The 14,516-nt window shown below is 41.8% G+C and overlaps 1 protein-coding gene across 5 annotated transcripts in view; it reads right to left on the reverse strand.

The window, feature by feature from the left end:
• Positions 1–14,516, reverse strand: part of UBN1 (ubinuclein 1) — a 1,063,877-nt gene that overhangs the window by 437,257 nt on the left and 612,104 nt on the right. For all 5 annotated transcript variants that reach the window (XM_085632215.1, XM_085632217.1, XM_085632216.1 and 2 more), the window contains one exon: positions 3,954–4,024. In XM_085632215.1, the coding sequence (XP_085488341.1) occupies positions 3,954–4,024 (71 nt within the window). The remainder of the gene's footprint in view (positions 1–3,953; positions 4,025–14,516) is intronic.

Here is a 14,516-nt window from a genome sequence, read left to right on the forward strand (position 1 = left end):
AACATGTCCATAATTTTGGGAGGCATTATTGTTTGGATTCGGACTCCAGGGTTGGTTACATTAGTTGGTCAGACTTTATTGCGCAGTCCATTTCAATAAAGGGTCTTCTGAGGCTCCAACAGAGGTTTCAAGGTTCAGTTAGCTTACACTTCTATTCTACCATATAACTGTCAGAGAGAGATTACTATGGTAAAAAAGGAAACGTTATAATCGTCGTTTTTCCCCTTCTCTTTGAATTCACAAGACCTAATCTATCCACAGTTGAAAACCTGGGTGTCTCTGATTCTTACCTTCCCTGTGTTCTCAAATGAAACTGCATAACTGACTGTATGCTGGCAAGGATGGAATAGGGCAGTCTCTAAGATTTATAAAGAGGTTTGGTGGGTTTATATTTGGTAACTATGTTCTGCTAATGTTTTGGTTTTAAAATGTTAAATATCGGCAGTGTTTTCAGCCAAATATACTACGATGTTTAATTTGAAAGATTGGTTTGAAAAAAAAAAGATTACCATTTTGCTTCGTTTGGCATGTTTTCTAGTTATGCTTTTGTAACATTTGAAAAGATGTTGTTTAAAAAACACGTTGTAGTCCCAAATTCCACATCTATTCTCTACCTCTTATGATGTCATAGAGAAACCAATAGTGAAGAATCCAGGGTTGGAACAGTCTAAATTTATCTGAATGCTGTGCCACACGTGGATCATATTGCACTTTACCTGGTGCATTTGTTTCCCCATTCTTAATCCTCTTCAGACGAGACACAACAAGTAAATGTTGTTTGTGAGTGAGAGACCATAGTGCCTTGTTGAAGCAGAGCATTTGAGTTGTATAAGCTTCACGTCTGAAAATATTACCTTCAGAAAATGAAGAAAGGAGTTAAGGCTCAGAAGAACAGGCTTGTCTTCAACAGGGCTGATATTAAAGTTTTGAAGTGAAGTGTTCAAATTCTATGCCTGATGAGTAAGTCCTTGGAAGGGAGCTTCTAATGGATGAACTGTGAAAGTAATGTGAGGTATACAAGCTCGAAAATGACATCCATTCAGCAGCATGAAGTGCTCCAGTTAAAATAAATCTAAGCGTTGAGTGAAAATTGCCAACATCTTTGTAGAAGCACTGGACAGCTGCATGCTCGTGTTCAGTCTAGCTAAAGGTACCACATGATACATAAGGTCGACTGTTTCCACGAACCAGTTGTTGTGGTTCAAGATAGAAATAAGTGATGTACTGTTACTTTGAGAGTACAGATTTTTTTCTGGGGGACAAAATGTTAGGAATGTGTGTCAGGGCCTCACAACAAAGACCAAGTCCTAGAAATGAGTCTGAGAGCATTTGGGACACACAGTTCGGCACAGGCATATAAGGTGCACAGACAGACACAAATTGAGATACCGGCATAGTAAGAACCTAGCGCTAATTGTCATTTGTGTTTGTACATTGTGCTCTATTTCTTTACATATTGGTGCCAAATATCTGGCAGCTAGATAATCAACCATCATGGTGCAATGGCTGCTGCTTCACCAACAACCATAGTAGTGCACAACAGGCTACAGGAGCAGTACACCTTCTTGCCACTCACAACGAAAGGACAGATTGTGGCGTACAAGAAGAACTTCCTCAACTTCATATAGCCATTGGAGTGGCTCACCAACAACAAACTTACAAAGAAGCCATCTTACTCATTTTCCCGCAATACTGTGTGTTCTTGCAACAGCACGGAATACCGGCCCTCTTGGGTGAAGAAGCTGTATATAAGTACCTCCCTATCGTTCTGAAGCGCTGTACACCATAAGGTCTGACGAAGAGAAGTAGTGAACTTTTGTTGCCTGTGATAGGGCCCCGAAGGGGGGTGGAAACAAACATTTTAGTTAGGCTGTACCGCTGATGGGATTACACTATTGGGCAGCAATGGGCTAGAGGACTGATTCTACTTTGTCAGAATTTCAATTAAGGTTTTTCCTTGCATGATGTTTTCTCTGCTTCAACGAATGTGCCACACACTGAAAGGTGCTGATATCTGTTTCTGAGCAAATTCATTTTAAGATTTTTCTAATTTTATTGACCATAGGGAGAGAAATGTTGAAACCTTTCTGTTATAGTTTACCATAATTCTCTGATTTGCATATGTCATCTAGGGGTTGGGCTAGGTATATCTTACTGTGTCCCTTTGAGTTCTATGATGAAGGCGCATTCAAGTTTTTTAATCAAACTTCCTGTGAATACAAGTTACCCTATTTACAATGTTTTAAATATCTCTAAAACAGACTTTTTCATTCTGATAATTGCATACACTTGACAGCAAACTCCATCCCGATTGCTTTATGTATGGGACCATCGATTTACCCTGTTTCAGAGTTTTACTAACTCACAGGTTGTCAATGATTCGAAGATAAGGCTGTATAAGAGCAGAACATCCACTAACTATAATGCCCAGCATTATAAAACTATATTTGAATGTAATTGTACCACTGCTAAAATAGCCCAAAGGGCTAAAAAACGTACTCATCCTGGGTAACCTTGATGTGTCATCACCTTGGAGGAACATACCTATTAATTTACTGCTTTTCCTTTGCTACAGGGTTATTAGAACTCTACTTCTGAAGTTGTCTCACATTGGACAAGTAAATCATTTCAGTTTTTTTCAATTTTCTTGACAGGTTTAAACGCTAAAAATCATTTTGATGTCCCCAGATTACAAAATGATAGCAGGAGATGCTTTATGCAGTGCCCGGGGAACATGGTTTGGCAGCAAAATTGTTACATCAAAGTTTATGGAAGTTGATGTTTTTAACATGTTAAGACCAGAAAATGGGATTCAGTTCCATGTCGCATTTCTATCTACTTTTCTTCCTCCAACCTTTCTTACTTGACACCGTGGCTGTACCACTATTTTTAACTTTTTATTTTGAACTAAACTTTTCAACCAAAAAACAAACATAACCGTTTCTAGAAGAGGTTTCCATGAAGACTGTGAAAGTCTTATAAATACCTGTATAACTGAAGAGGCTGGTTTAAACAGAGGCGCCAAATACAGCACCGGAAAAGCCTCAGACATTACCAAGGTATGTATTAGTACTGGCTAAAAGGCAGAATCCTATCCATATCAAAGGTGGAATTATGGATGACATGATTGCATCTATTCACCAAATCAAGAGCAGATCCAGAATGGCCTGGGATAGGCTCATTCCTCAGACATTAGAAAATGAGTGGAATTTCTTGTAGTGGGCTTGGCTGAGGCCTGGTCAACCCTATGATGCTTCAAGCCTGTTCGGTAAGTACGTAATAAGGTGGAACAATTGCTCTGCATTCCCTTAAAAGCTCTTTTGAAGAATTGAGAATAAGAGGAACAGTGTGATGACAGAGTCCCGAACTACACAGAAGGACGTCTGGACATGGAACTATAGAAATAGGACTGGGTATCATATAACAGAGAAAAAGTGTGATCTGTGCTTCTGGCAATCCAAAGTATCCCAGATTACTATGGATTTCCTGATAAATGTAACTACTTCGTGAAACAGACACAACGGTCTTTATCTTCCCAGTTCAGGCATAGCGGAAACTCATGATGGCAACCTAGTAGGATGCCTCTGAGGTTTAATGGTTTGAACTTCCGGTCACAAGTAAACCCTGCAAGGGTCTGCTTATTTGCCATCCTCCCGACGGGTAACAGCTGCTCCACTACAAAGTTTAGAGCCCATAGACATTCAGCAACAGCGCAACACATCAGTTATTTTTTGGAAAAAGAACAGGTATTAGAAAAGAGAACGCTTCACTTACAAATGAAAGAATTCGATGTTCCTTTGATTAAAACCGCGTTGCTTGAGCAGCCAAGAGTTATAGAGAGACATTGGTTTTGTGCTGTAGACCCTTACCCTCACCTTCTTTGAGCACCACAGCCCCCACCCCCCCTTTAACAGTCCATAACTTCAGCAAGGTTTCCTCTATGAGCTACTCACTCAAGCAGGATGGCGTTTATTTCCTTGGTGAAAAACTTGTGCTTCGGGTCTCCATCTGCATCTCTGGCGGCCTGTGGCACAACAAAAGGAAGGGGGTGTTACCGGTTCAAATTCTTATAAATTATGGAAACAGACGTTTTTCAGCAGAATTACAGTACGCTTTAAATGAATTATTTACCAAAGAGTGCTCTGTCAAAGAAATAATAGATGTCCTTAACTTTACAGGTAAAGTCAATGATCAATTTCTCAAGAATGACTGAGCCGCTGATAGGTAGTCCATGTCCATGTCAGCGGGGCAGTCCCTATTTATAGTTCATATGTTTTACTTATTATGCACTGCCTAAGAACATTAGCTTTTCACAGATGTTGTGTTTCTATATGTTTTTACTGAAACACATGTATCTTGTATGATACACACTGTGAACTAAGTTGGCTCGGAGTGTGTGGGTGAGTTTTTGACAGGGCACGACAGAGCTAAAGGTGTGCGGACTACATGCTGATCCAATCCTTGGACTCTCTGTAGAGGACACAGAGCAGTGGTCACCTATGTGCCAATAGTAATTGGGATTCTATGGGAAAGAGAGGGAAGGTCGTATACACAGCTGTTGAAATAATGGCATTGCAAAACAAAATGAAAATACAGTGCTTACAAGTGAGTTGGTGGGTTGTATATGTGGGAGGGATGGTGAATTGGAGATGTAAAGAAGTACGTAAATGTAAATGTATAGGTATTTATATAGCACCGATCACCACTACAGGTATCTCAGTGCTGTACTCATACCGCTGAAGGAACCCTTCCTGGCTTTCCATGTGAGGTGTCCACTCCTGGGCACCCCCATGTTGAGGCCAGGAATCCCAGCGCTGTTGGGGCCGTTGTGGAGATTAAGCAAGCTATTGCCCAGAGTTGCAGCGTGGGACTCATGATTAGAATAGGCACTGAGGCGAGAATATCCGGTCCGCGGAATTTATAGCCCGCAACCCTGCCGCGACGGGAATCGAACCCTGGTCCCGGACCAGTGCTCTGCATCGAGGTCTGCCGCTCTAACCATTGAGCCACACTTCTCCACAAGTACGTGCAGTAGGAGAGAGTCAAAAGACAATGGTGAAGAGAAAGGAGAATTACTCATGAGAAATGTAGATGGAGGATTTCAGAAACATGAGTGAGAAAGGGCTAAGTCTCAAACAGAGTGAAAGACTGCAGAGGAAAGTGGGGTAATCAAGAAAACAGGAGCGACCGAGACACTCTGAAGATCACCATATCTTTCCATGGACTATAGTAATGTTTAGTTCTCAGTGTCATGACCAAATCATTGTTGTTGCACATTTACTTGATCCTGAAAACAAGCATTGGCAAAGTCAAAAGGTCAGGCTTGTTTTAGGATATTGTCCGTTGGGTAATATGTCTGGCTACAATAACAGAAAACTCACAGAGAGGCAAGGCATCCAAACACTGGTCAAGTGGCATGGTGTATGAAGCACATGTTTTTCGTTCACATGTTTTAAGCCAGGACCTTCATTGTAAAGGCCACACCTTTTGGAAATACCTAGGTACGCTTCTTTAGCCACACAACTTTTTACAGACCTTCTATCTTTTTCACCGCACTTAAAGAACTGTACCCCCTCACTGTCCCTGTCAGGCCTTTTGGCAAAAAGGCTGCTGTATAATTTCCTACCCGGCATGTAGGTCAGTCCCTATACAGTGATTTTAAGAAAACAAGTTGGCCAAATAATCTTAAAACTGAAATTAACACAAAACAGCTTTGTTCAAATAAAAACAAAACAAAATTCTAAAGAAAATGGTGAAGGTAAGAAGTCAGACTTAAATACAAAGAACATATGGTCTATCATTATAAAGAGAAAATTATGTCTATGTTGCCTTAGTTTGTAATCAAGGGGTACATGGGTATTCCTTCTGTAGTCCTAACTACTGAATGGCACCATGAATGTGCCTAATCAAGAAACACATTTTTAAAATACATTCATTTCTAAATAAGAAACAATATAGACTAGAACACTACTCTTTTTAGGTCAAGCCTAGGCAGTATGCATGCACTGTCTTCGCAGCATGATGTATTCACTGTAGGGGTTTAGAACCCACCCATTGGCTTTTTACTGGTCAGTTGGATTGTCATTTAAAAAGTCTTGCTTTCTAGTGGGTAATGTTTGTTTTTTGCCCCTCTTTTTCATCGGTTGCTAACACCCAGGGAGTAGGAACTAAGTACTGGTATTGTTCCACTGGTGTGTTTAAGTGTTGTTTTCTGGTAATAGTTTTTAGCTCATTCTTATTTTTACTTATTTATTTTATTTTGAAGGTTTTATATAGCGCGAACAAGACCCTTGCGGGTATCAGAGCGCTTTACAAGGTAAATGTAGAAAACAAACAGACACATAGTAAATAAACGAAATGTTCTATACAAATCAAAAATCGTATATCCACTTATAAAATTGGCTCATGTGAATTTGGACATGAGAAGAGATTTCACTTCTTTTTTGAAAGAAGCAGTAGAGGGATTCTGTCTAGTTTCTAGGGGTAGTGCATTCCAAATCCTGAGCGCCATCCCCGAGAATGCTTGGTTGTATGTTTTCTTCTTCTTGAATCTTTGTGGTTTCAGTAAAAGGTTACTGGCACTTCTGGAGGATCTGTTGCCACACGTAGGCACCAGTTTCTGTGCCAGATAGCTAGGAGTGTTGTGATGTATGGATGTACGTGTCAGCCATGCAATTTTTAGTTGTATTCTGGCTTCAAAAGGTAGCCAGTTCAGGGATCTGAGGTCTGGGGAGATGTGAGAGTTTCTTTTGGAGCCAGTCATAAGTCTAGCTGCTGCATTGATTGAAGCTCTTAGAGGGGCCGTTGAGGATCTGGGAAGACCGCAAAGAGAGACACTCCCATATTCCACTCTTGGGATAACTAGTGCTTGAACTGCTAGTTTGAAGTCCTTTGCAGCCAGGAAGAATTTTAGTTTTCTCAAGGTGTTCATCTGAAATTTTGCTCCTTTTGTTGCGGCGCTGATGAGTTTCTGCAGATTTAGATTTCTGTCCAGAGTTACTACCAGCGACTTCGCTGAGTCGATAATAAGAGGTTGGCAGTTGAGTGCTGTTAGATGTTTCAGCCGGTCTTGGATTATGGTTGCTTGGGCGGGAGGGCGATTAGGAGGAATTCGGTTTTGAGGGTATTTAGTTTTAGATGGTTTTCGGCCATCCAGGTCTGAGTTTTTTCTAGCATTGAGTTGAGAGATTTGATGTCTTCCAGTGAGTGGATCTTTAAATATAGTTGTGTGTAATCTGCGTACATATGATACTGTAAATTAGAGGAGTTGAGAATTTAGGTGAGTGGTTCCATGAATACATTGAAAAGTGTAGGGGAGAGGTATGATCCTTGTGGGACTCCTAAAGTGACTGGGACGGGTTTGAACTGGGATTGATTAACCTTGAATCGTTGCGACCTGTTTTGCAGGAATGAGGTGAACCAATTTAGAACAGATCCAGATAATCCTATTCTGTGTTTCAGTAGGTCTAGCAAGTTGTTGTGTTTGACAGTGTCAAAAGCCGAAGAGAGGTAAAGCAAGATTAGCAAACAGGCTTCGTTTTGGTCAAGGATTTGTAGTACATCATCAATTATGTGCGTCATGGCTGATTCGGTACTGTGCCCTGCCCGTAAGCCGGATTGGTATTGGTTAAGAAGGTTGAAATGGTCTATGTGTTTGCCAAGCTGAATGTGTACACATTTTTCTAGGAGTTTGGCCAGGGTAGGGATGTTGGATATTGGACGGTAATTATTTAGGTCCGCGGGGTCCACCGTTGGCTTCTTTAGGATGGGGGATACCTGCCCAGATTTAAGGATTTCAGGGATGATTCCTTGAAGGAGAGAGGTATTTATAATATTGGTCCATAAAGGCAGTAGCAATAGAATTAAGTCTTTTATGCAGTTTGTGAGAAGAGGGTCTGTGAAGTGATTGGCGGGATTCAAATCCATGATTATTTTGAGTATAGCGTCTTCGTTGTAAGTATTGAAGGAGGACCAGGAGGCATTGTTTTTGAGGTCGAACTTTGGTGAACCTCTGGGTGGGACGTCTGGAAGGGATGATGAAGTGTCCATGTGTGTGTCAGTATGCGTTATTAAATCATTGAGAAGGTCGTTCTTTATGTTTTCGGTCTTCATAGTGAAGAAGGAGGCAAACGCTTCACAATTGGATAGTAAGCCTGTGTTGTCGACCTATTAGGATAGGGACCTGGAATGTGAGAGGTATCCATAGTCTATCACGTCGATATCTCATTTATTCATATCTGAAACGCCACCACATGCAAATAGCACTCATCCAGGAGACACACTTGCACAAGCCAGAAGTGACACGATTACATAGGCGCTGGAGGGGTCAATTACACGCAACGGGCTATTCGGCGTACACGCGTGGGGTTTTGGTGTGGGTAAGACCAGGGACTCCCTTCAGAACGTGTGGGATGGCCACTCAGAAGAAAAGGCCAGTATTGCCTGCTCAAAGTAGAAGCAAATGTATTGTCAAGGCAATACACTCGCGTTTGGTGTGTGGGGCAAACTTACTTTTTGAGGAAGGTGTCGGAGCTATGGTGTTTTGGGGTACATAGAAGGAATATTTTTTTGTTTCTAGGGGTGCTCTCCATCAGCATAAATTTATATTTGCCATGTTGTAAAAACGTAGCTTGGTTTGAAATCTAAGGCAACCGTCTGTCTGCATCAGATACCGTAAAATAGGTAGCATACACATCTTATTGCAGAGTAGGAACCCAAAGCAGTTTACATTTATAATACACCTAAATGCACTCCGTTAGATGGGGATATGTGGGTGCTCCTTCAAGGGACCTTTCCTTCTTGCGTAAATATGGCCAGAAGTCTCGGCCTGGTCCGTTTTCAACGCTTACATCTACAGAGGGTTACATATGTTTTCTCATTCATTTCTGGTTGTTAGAAACTATTAAACGTGAGCTGAATATCGACGGAATCTTTTGGCGATTTATACTGAGGCGTGCATCTATATATTATGATGTTGGTTCCAACTGAAACGTGTTGCACCCAGGAGCCTGTCTTGGGTGACGTATGCTTGGGCGCGTGGAACCGTACTAACAAAGTGCCTCTGCATCACACGCTATAAGATGGTTAGCTCGGATACATTGGAGTTTGTCTTGCCAACCTTTTTCAGACTTGGATTTGTATATTCCATTGGCATCCTCATTACATTCTGTGCCATCAATTAGTTGCATTGGGGCGTTTTCCAAAATGCCAACATGCTCATTTTAAAATTACTTCATCAAATGCATTTAAGTTTAATGTACTGACTTTGCTGATTTGGATTGCAAGTTTTACATCGCTTGCCATATCAAAAAAGCAATGTTGCTATAAATACCAAACGAACTTTGTGCTAATTTACTTCTGTTCCATAGTAGGTGTGGCATCAGATTATTCCAGGACTTGTCGACTGCTTGTTGTAACATGCTTCATCTGTGCAGGAGCCTGCTAGGACATATGCCCGATACATGTCAACTCTCAAATACTGATGATGCTTTCTGTAAACTATATTCCCGGCATCTGAATGGTTTAAACCCAAACAATCTGTCATGTTTATTGTCTTGACAGATAGCACTGATCTTCACTTCAACATCTCAGGAGATCTCTTGAATTCTTCTTCTCTGACCATGAAAGCGTTGCCTTCCTGTGGGCTGGAGGGAGGGCTTCCTATGGAGTTTCTAAAGGCAAAGTCTGTTTTGAGATGAAGGTTAGTTTTATTCATTTATTGGGTGAGGATCATATCCGACTCCTGCTCCACGCAGCGACTGAATTAGTGATCAGTCCAGTCTGCTGCATTATTGTATAAGCATTCTTGCAGCAGTGCACAACCATAGTGGAGCATTCACAACGGGTTTGTTTTGTCCTACTTTTTGTGCCTGGGACATTACGCAGGTACGTAAAATTGGCTAGTGTTTTGGGAACAAAAGTCATGGTACAGGAACCCGACGAATATTTTTAAAACACCTTGCGTGCTAAGGAAGTGGAGTAGCAATATTTTAACTAAGTGTGGGCTGCACTTGTGTGATTATTTAAGTCGTATTGCTCCCACATGCCAGAGGATTTGACTTTGTAGCGTAGCTTTGATTAGATCTATAGTTCGCAATCATGCACGTTTTCTGCATATCCTTAAAGCCCCTTCGTGGTTGCTGCACTGTCTGACTGACCAGCAGTTTTGATCAGCTGGCTGAGAAGATCCCAGTCACTAAAGACATAGATATATATGAATTGCTTCATTCTCTCGCATAAAAGCACACCCAGAAACGTAAGTTCAGACTAACAGTTGTACAAAAAACACTTTAAATAAGTACTTCTCAATGTAGTGCTACAATGTGCCTATTAGTATCAAAGCTTCTTTGTTTAAAAAAAGACACTTTTTTGAATTTTCAAGAGACGTTATCATATTTTCATTGAATAGCATAGGAGCCCATCCTTGGGTGTGTGTGGCCGTTCACCAGTGGCACGTGAAGTAACAGTAAATATTGTAGCACCTAGGATAATGTGCTGTATGGCTAAATACGTATAAGGTCCCAAAGGCGAGACCTATTGGCTATGCCAATGCTTGGTTTCTTTTTACATGTCAATTAGCCAAATAAGTTAAGTAAGGTATATTAGACTGAAACCACACCTTTCCAAAAGAAAACTTTAACTAGCAGATAAAAAACAGGAAAGCAGGGTTCCTGCAAAGGATCCAATTAGACTAAAATGTGGCTCTGACACTTAAAGTAAACCAGACACTGAAGATTTCCAACTATACACGGCAGCTCCGGTGGGGCAACTTTGAAAACAATAAGTGACTTACTTTTGGTAACGCCCTGTCTGATGGATAGTCTATCTGCAGATTCCTCAGCGTGTGAAGCTCCCCAAGCAGACTGGATCTAGACAGGGCCGGCTCTAGGGCGGTGCGATTGGTGCGACCACACCGGGCGTTGACTTGGGGTGGGGGCGTCAATTAAAAAAATGAGTATTATCATTTTAAAAGCACCTGCTGCCTCGTTCCTGGCCTCCAGCAACTTTCAGACATCAATTAAAATGTCAAGAGAAGTCCGGTGATTAATCGTCTTCCTGGAAAGAGACCGGAGGTTTGTCTAGTGGAAGTTTTGACTCATCCTAAGGTAGCACAGAGGGATAAAATGCCTGCTGCTAAGAACGTGTACCATGCAGATAACGAAATGCATATAATGTAAATAGGTCAGTGGGTTACTGCTTCCGTAAGAGAGATGCTTTTGTCGTTTATAAGTCAAAATCCTAATATAGAACATTAAGCTATTAACTGTCACTCTCGAGCTGCTGCAAACTGCAAGGTATAAGTTAGAGCTGTATGTTGTTTTGCCCAGTCTTTCATTATCCTGATCTGATTAAAAGGGTTCATTTAGGTACAAAACAATTCTTATTATGAAAGAGAACCCCCAACAGTGATGTTACGTTTTAAATTCTGAATTTGTGCCTTTCCTAAGTAAGAACTTTAACTATATTGCCTACCAGTATCGATAACATGTCATTCCTACACTACACCTTGTAGTACTGTCTGATGTAACATTTCCTATACACTTATTTACACACATATGATTGTCTCTGTGCAACGTGTGTGTGGTGTAAAGTGCTCTGACACCTTACACTGTTATGAGTGTTGCTATAAAACTAAATTAATCTGAGAGACAGTGGTGATGGAGACTTGAAAGGCACTGTAAAAGGGTGCTAGTGAGGGAATCCGTGGCAGAGGTGGTCATTGGGGGGCGCCAACAAACACTGTCGCACAGGGCGCCACCAGCGCTAAGGTCGGCCCTGGATCTAGACTTTCCCTTTAATAGTTCCTGTACACCACAGGACATGGTGACAAGGAACAGGATAAACGTTATCCGTGCGCACTGATATACATTTAGTCATAACTCTTTACCACACTCACACGAAGAGTGTGACAGGCAAATAATGACCATGGACAGTGTGCAAAATATAGTTTGGGGCCTTATTAGCTCTAAAAATTCCACATCACAAAATTGGAGGAGACTAAGCAGCGAGGAATCTGCAGTTAGAGTATACACCAGAAACAGTGTTACCGAAAGTAAGCAACTCTTCTTCTGATGAATATTTGTAACCACAGTAGTCCTCATCTTGTGAACTGATACCAAAGCAAGGCCCCTCCAAGGAGCTGAGTCTCAAGAGTGGAATTTTACAACACAAAGTCCTGTAAGAAAGAGTGGGTAAAAGGGTCCTCCCTCCAGACCAGAGAATCAATACAGTAGTGCCTGGTGAAAGTATGGACGGATGCACACGTGGCTGGCTGCAGGAGTCCAAAACAGGGACAACCTGAGTCACGGCTTTAGCCATAGGCTTAGCTCAGTTGAAATGACCCCCAAGGCCTTCAGGAGGGTCATTTTGGACAAGGCATAACACAGTTTGATGCAAAGGAGAATCTGAACAAGAAGGCCTGTTTTCAAACTACCATCCCTTTCTGCGCCAGGCAAAGCAGTGCTTAAATAGGCAGGTACCAACTGCCGCCACTTCTCCAGAGAGGTTCAACACTTTTAATAAGAGAGTACTGGCACTTCCAATTAGTAAATATGTACTCTGGGATAGCGAATACCTGGACTTATCTATTTCAGTTTTAAGCACTATGGAAAATTCAACCAAAAGTTCATTTTCCACCCAGTACTCCTCAGTTCCATGAATGCAAAAATTAAGGGCTGCAATGAATTCAACAAGTGCAGCCTCTTCTCTTCTTTAGAGGAACGAGGCAGGAAGAAGAATGCTGGAAGTATAATGGACTGACCACATGCAAGGGTGACATCAATTTCGGAAAAACGGGATGCACAGGTCACAAATCCCAGCTTGCCAGAGAATAGGGTTTTGTACAGAGGCTCAACACACAAAGCTTGCAGCTTACTGGCATGACAAGCAGAAGTGATTACAATAAGAAACCGTCTTCAGAGTCAGAAGTTTCAGGATATAACTACGAGAAGCCTTTCAGGTAGAGCACAGCAAGAGGGTTAGAATTCAATTGAGGTCCTATGCCATATTCAAGTTGAAAGGGGAAAATGTGTGAAGGGTATTTTAAGAAACTATCACAATGGTTGATTTGAATAAAGAGGGCTGATCAGGCAAACTAAGAAAGATTTAAAGAGTCAATAAGTAACATTTAACAGTGCCCATCGCAAATCCTTGTCAGTTCAAAGACAGCACAAACAAATGGTCAATGAGCAAACATGACTCATAAAGGGTCAAACTCTGCTTCTCCTCACACCAGATAAAGAACTTGGACCAACATCCCAAGTAAATTGATTTTGTGGAAGGAGGACAAACAGCTACAATGATATACACGATCTCCATGGGCAGATCAAAACCTCTCATCTGGTTCGGCTCAATATCCGTGCATTAAGGTGTACATTTTGGAGGTTTGAGTGTAACACACCCTCTCCTGTTGCTGAGATGGCAGGTCCTACTGAAGAGGAAGTAAAAGAGGCGGGAAGATGCTGGGGTTCTGCAGGGGCTGTTGCCAGACGCCTATGGAGTAGTACATATGTCGCTCGGCTCCCTAACGGTTTCCACCATCGCTTATATCGTTGTGTGGAACTGGAGCAAACCTTATTGAAAAACAGAAGCCAGGGCTGGGGACAGCCTAATAGTGTGGTAGAAGCTGGAAAATACATGATCTGGGCCAAAAAAAACAACTCAAAAAAACAGAAAAGATGTGGAGGCCATGAGGAAAATCCAATATGGCAGCAGCCTTCACCTGAAGACATTGAGAGAAAAATGGCAACCGCAGTGGGTGTTTGAATATCAGCCGGCTAGTCAGAAATCTGTGAGAGTGAAGTCCAACTACTTCCCACTGGTGGCACTTTGATGGAATGCTGAGACAGCGGTGACAGCTGGGGCGGCCACAGAATAGAGTAAGAGTGAAGCAGATGGGGGCAGGGCAGACACCCAAGATCATCGGAAGACAATGGCAAAACAATGGCCCACTTTTGTAAAGCAGTAGGTCTAAGGGGAATTGAACACTGAGGAACTGAAGCATGATGAGAGCATCTCCCTAGAAAAAGCAGAACACTGCTACACATCTCCTCAGAGAAATACATTTACGGGTATTATGGAGAGCCCTAATTTTGATGAGGGCTGATGTGAATACACATGCTAGATTAAATGATTTGTACCAGGGGTGAGGCAGATGCATGGAACTGGGGAACCCATAGTGTAATTGGTAGATCAAACAACTGTGAGAACTGTGACTGACATTTAACTGCATTGAATTGAACTGCCAAAACATCTTTAGATGAGCTATCCACCAACAGCTTGAAAAGAGTAAGAGGGGGCATAACAGCCAGTAGCGGGAAGGAGAATGCACTGATGACTGGTGACCAGTGGGCAACGGAGCCATAAAAGGGAGGGCAGTAAGAATTGCTGATCTGTACTTTGGTCCATGGCAGTGAAGTATGCACTGTTATTCCTCGCTAAATTGAAGGTAAGGATCGACAGTGTCACCAAATTCTTCATCACTCCACAATAAATGTGGGACTGTGTAGAAATGTACA

This window comes from Triturus cristatus, chromosome 10 (genome assembly GCF_964204655.1).
Source record: "Triturus cristatus chromosome 10, aTriCri1.1, whole genome shotgun sequence".
Classification (NCBI taxonomy): domain Eukaryota; kingdom Metazoa; phylum Chordata; class Amphibia; order Caudata; family Salamandridae; genus Triturus; species Triturus cristatus.